The sequence below is a fragment of the Salpingoeca rosetta genome (genome assembly GCF_000188695.1).
Source record: "Salpingoeca rosetta unplaced genomic scaffold supercont1.13, whole genome shotgun sequence".
Lineage (NCBI taxonomy): Eukaryota > Choanoflagellata > Craspedida > Salpingoecidae > Salpingoeca > Salpingoeca rosetta.
This window is the reverse complement of record NW_004754921.1, coordinates 125,763-128,262: the sequence shown is the minus strand read 5'-3', so window position 1 is coordinate 128,262 and position 2,500 is coordinate 125,763. Positions and strand designations below refer to the sequence as shown.

The 2,500-nt window shown below is 54.5% G+C and overlaps 2 protein-coding genes across 2 annotated transcripts in view; one reads left to right on the top strand and one right to left on the bottom strand.

The window, feature by feature from the left end:
• Positions 1–288, bottom strand: part of PTSG_05458 (uncharacterized protein) — a 1,605-nt gene extending 1,317 nt beyond the window's left edge. The window contains exon 1 of the mRNA XM_004993271.1: positions 143–288. Coding sequence (XP_004993328.1) covers positions 143–256 — 114 coding nt within the window. The 5' untranslated portion in view covers positions 257–288. The remainder of the gene's footprint in view (positions 1–142) is intronic.
• A 43-nt stretch (positions 289–331) lies between these two features.
• PTSG_12320 (uncharacterized protein) overlaps positions 332–2,500 on the top strand; it is a gene marked incomplete at its 3' end in the record, with an annotated part of 8,882 nt that continues 6,713 nt past the window's right edge. The window contains exons 1-6 of the mRNA XM_004993270.1: positions 332–460; positions 717–944; positions 1,221–1,693; positions 1,884–1,944; positions 2,052–2,103; positions 2,310–2,377. Of these exons, the coding sequence (XP_004993327.1) occupies positions 392–460; positions 717–944; positions 1,221–1,693; positions 1,884–1,944; positions 2,052–2,103; positions 2,310–2,377 (951 nt within the window). The 5' untranslated portion in view covers positions 332–391. The remainder of the gene's footprint in view (positions 461–716; positions 945–1,220; positions 1,694–1,883; positions 1,945–2,051; positions 2,104–2,309; positions 2,378–2,500) is intronic.

Below are 2,500 nucleotides of genomic sequence, written 5' to 3'. Positions count from 1 at the left end.
TCCTCAAGTCAAACACACACATAGCAACAAACAAGCACACGCACACACATGGCAACACAGACAGACACACACACAGACACAGAGAGAGAGAGAGACACACACACTCACGCACACAGACACACACACGTGAGCAAAACCGTACCGCTTGTTTGCAAGGGTGGTCTGCGATGTCGTCTTCATCGCACCGCATCATGGGCCAAGCCTGTTGCGGCTGGTGATCATAGTGGCGCTTCTTGTGCAGGCCCCTCATCATCATAGTCGTTCTCTGCTTTTGTTGTGGCAGCGGCTTCAAGAAACTGAATTCAGTCTCGTACATTTTGAAGCAAACAAAGCAAGAAGCAAAGCAAAAACAGGCAAGCAAGCTAAGAAGAAGGAAGATCCCCACTGCACCATGTCACGGCGGTTGAAGGCGATGGCGAGGAAGGTGGCACGGCCACCGGAAGGACTGCACACCATCAAGGTGAGCAGTCAGTTGGTTGTGGGTGGTTTCCTGCTGGGTGAGTGAGTGTGTGTGTGTGTGTGTGTGTGTGTGTGTGTGTGTGTGTGTGTGTGTGTGTGTGTGTGTGTGTGTGGGCGCGTTGCGCCAAGCAAGGAGGAAAAAAGCACAAGTGAAAAGCTCGTTTGTTTACCCTTGTCTGTGTGTGTGTTTTGTGCACGACGATCTCACGCGTGACGATCTCACGCGTGACACCCCTCCCAATCAATCTCCATGGCAGGTGCGGGAGGTTGGAGACCAGCTGGGCCTGGTGAGCCCAGACGTGGCGGCGGCGCTCATTGCACTTCTTGACATCGCAGACCGCGCACTTGCCTGCGAGCACATGGCCCAGGCGTACCTCAAAGTGGGCAGGTACAGGCCCCACATGCACGCTGCGCTTGCTGCTGTCGTCGAAACAGCGGCAGTGGCAGAGGCGATGAAAACTACGTCAGACGCATCAAAACAAAAGGTAAGCCATCCGATGGAGGGACGCAGCAATCGTGATGGCGGCGAGACCATGTAAATTCACCATCAATGCAACCGCGTTTTCTCTTACCGCTCCTGCTTCCTACTCGCTCACACACACACACACACACACACACACACACACACACACACACACACACACACACACACACACACACACACACACACACACACACGCGCGCGCGCGCGCTTGAGCACTCGCATATTGCCTCACTCACATGCACCCACCTTCTCTAACTCCCACAATCCGTTGCTCCAGATTGTGTCTGCGCTGCTGCTGTGCCCGCCGGATGACGATGCTGCCGCTGATCGTGCTGTGGCAGCGATCGGTGGCGGAGGCCTCATGGACACGGCGTTGCAGCTGCAATTGGACGCCTTCCCCTCCATATCGCTTCCCATCTTCACCCGCCTGGAAACAGCCACCAGCAGCGTGCTTGACCGCGCCCTGATGGTGCTGTGCGAGACAAAGACGGCGCCACCATCGCACCTCACTGCGCTGACGGCGCTCATCACCACAGCTGCAGACCGCACGGCATCGCCCCTATCACTGGCGCGACTGCCAGCCGTGCTGGAGTGCACGCAGGTGATGATGCAGCTGCCAAACAGCACGCATCGGCTGGCATGTGCGGTGCGCGCGATTTCGCATGTGTTTGGGCCCGCGGTGGTGGAGGCACAACGCGCACGACAGCGCAAGCAGGAGGACATGGGGCGACGACAAGAGGAACGCGCAAGGTTGGGGGTGGTGGTGTGTCTGCTTTGAGTTGTGAGTATGTGTGTGTGTGTGTGTGTGTTGTCTGAGTGTGTGTGCACGTGCGTGCATGCGTGTGTGTGTGTATGTGTGTGTGTGTGTGTGTGTGTGTATGTGTGTGTGTGTGTGTGTGTGTGTGTGCTCTCACTACTGTGTGTCGTTTTCTGTCTCCAGCCACAACCTGGATCCGGTGTGCGTGGATGAGGAAGCGAGCACGGACAAAGCCCACATGGAGGTAAAATCAACCATGTGGCTGTCGTACATGTGTGTATACGTGCTTGCGTTGTCATTGCTGTCTTTACTGTGCCACTGCATGCTCTCATCTTGGGGTGCTGTCATCAGGCCGTGATTGCTGATCTCCTGGCACTCATGCACGACCTCCTCACGTCAAACAGTACGTCGCTCTGGTTTGTCTGAGAGTGTATGCGTGTATGTGTGGATGTGTGTATGTGTGGATGTGTACACGTTTGTGTATGTGTACACGTTTGTGTATGTGTACACGTTTGTGTATGTGTGTGTTTGTGTGTGTATAAATATGTGTGTGCTTGCTGCTCATCCCCTTTCGATCTGTCGTGGTTTTCGCATATGCGTGCGGTGCAGACATTGACTTGCAACTTGCCGCCACGGATTTTGTCAAGCTGTTCGACGCCTCCAGCACATATGCGCGGGTGAGCGCTGCCGTAAATGTTTGAAACGCAGCCACGCACAAGCAAAACAACAACAACAACAACAACAACAACAACAACAACAACAACAACAACAACAACAACAACAACAACAACAACAACAAA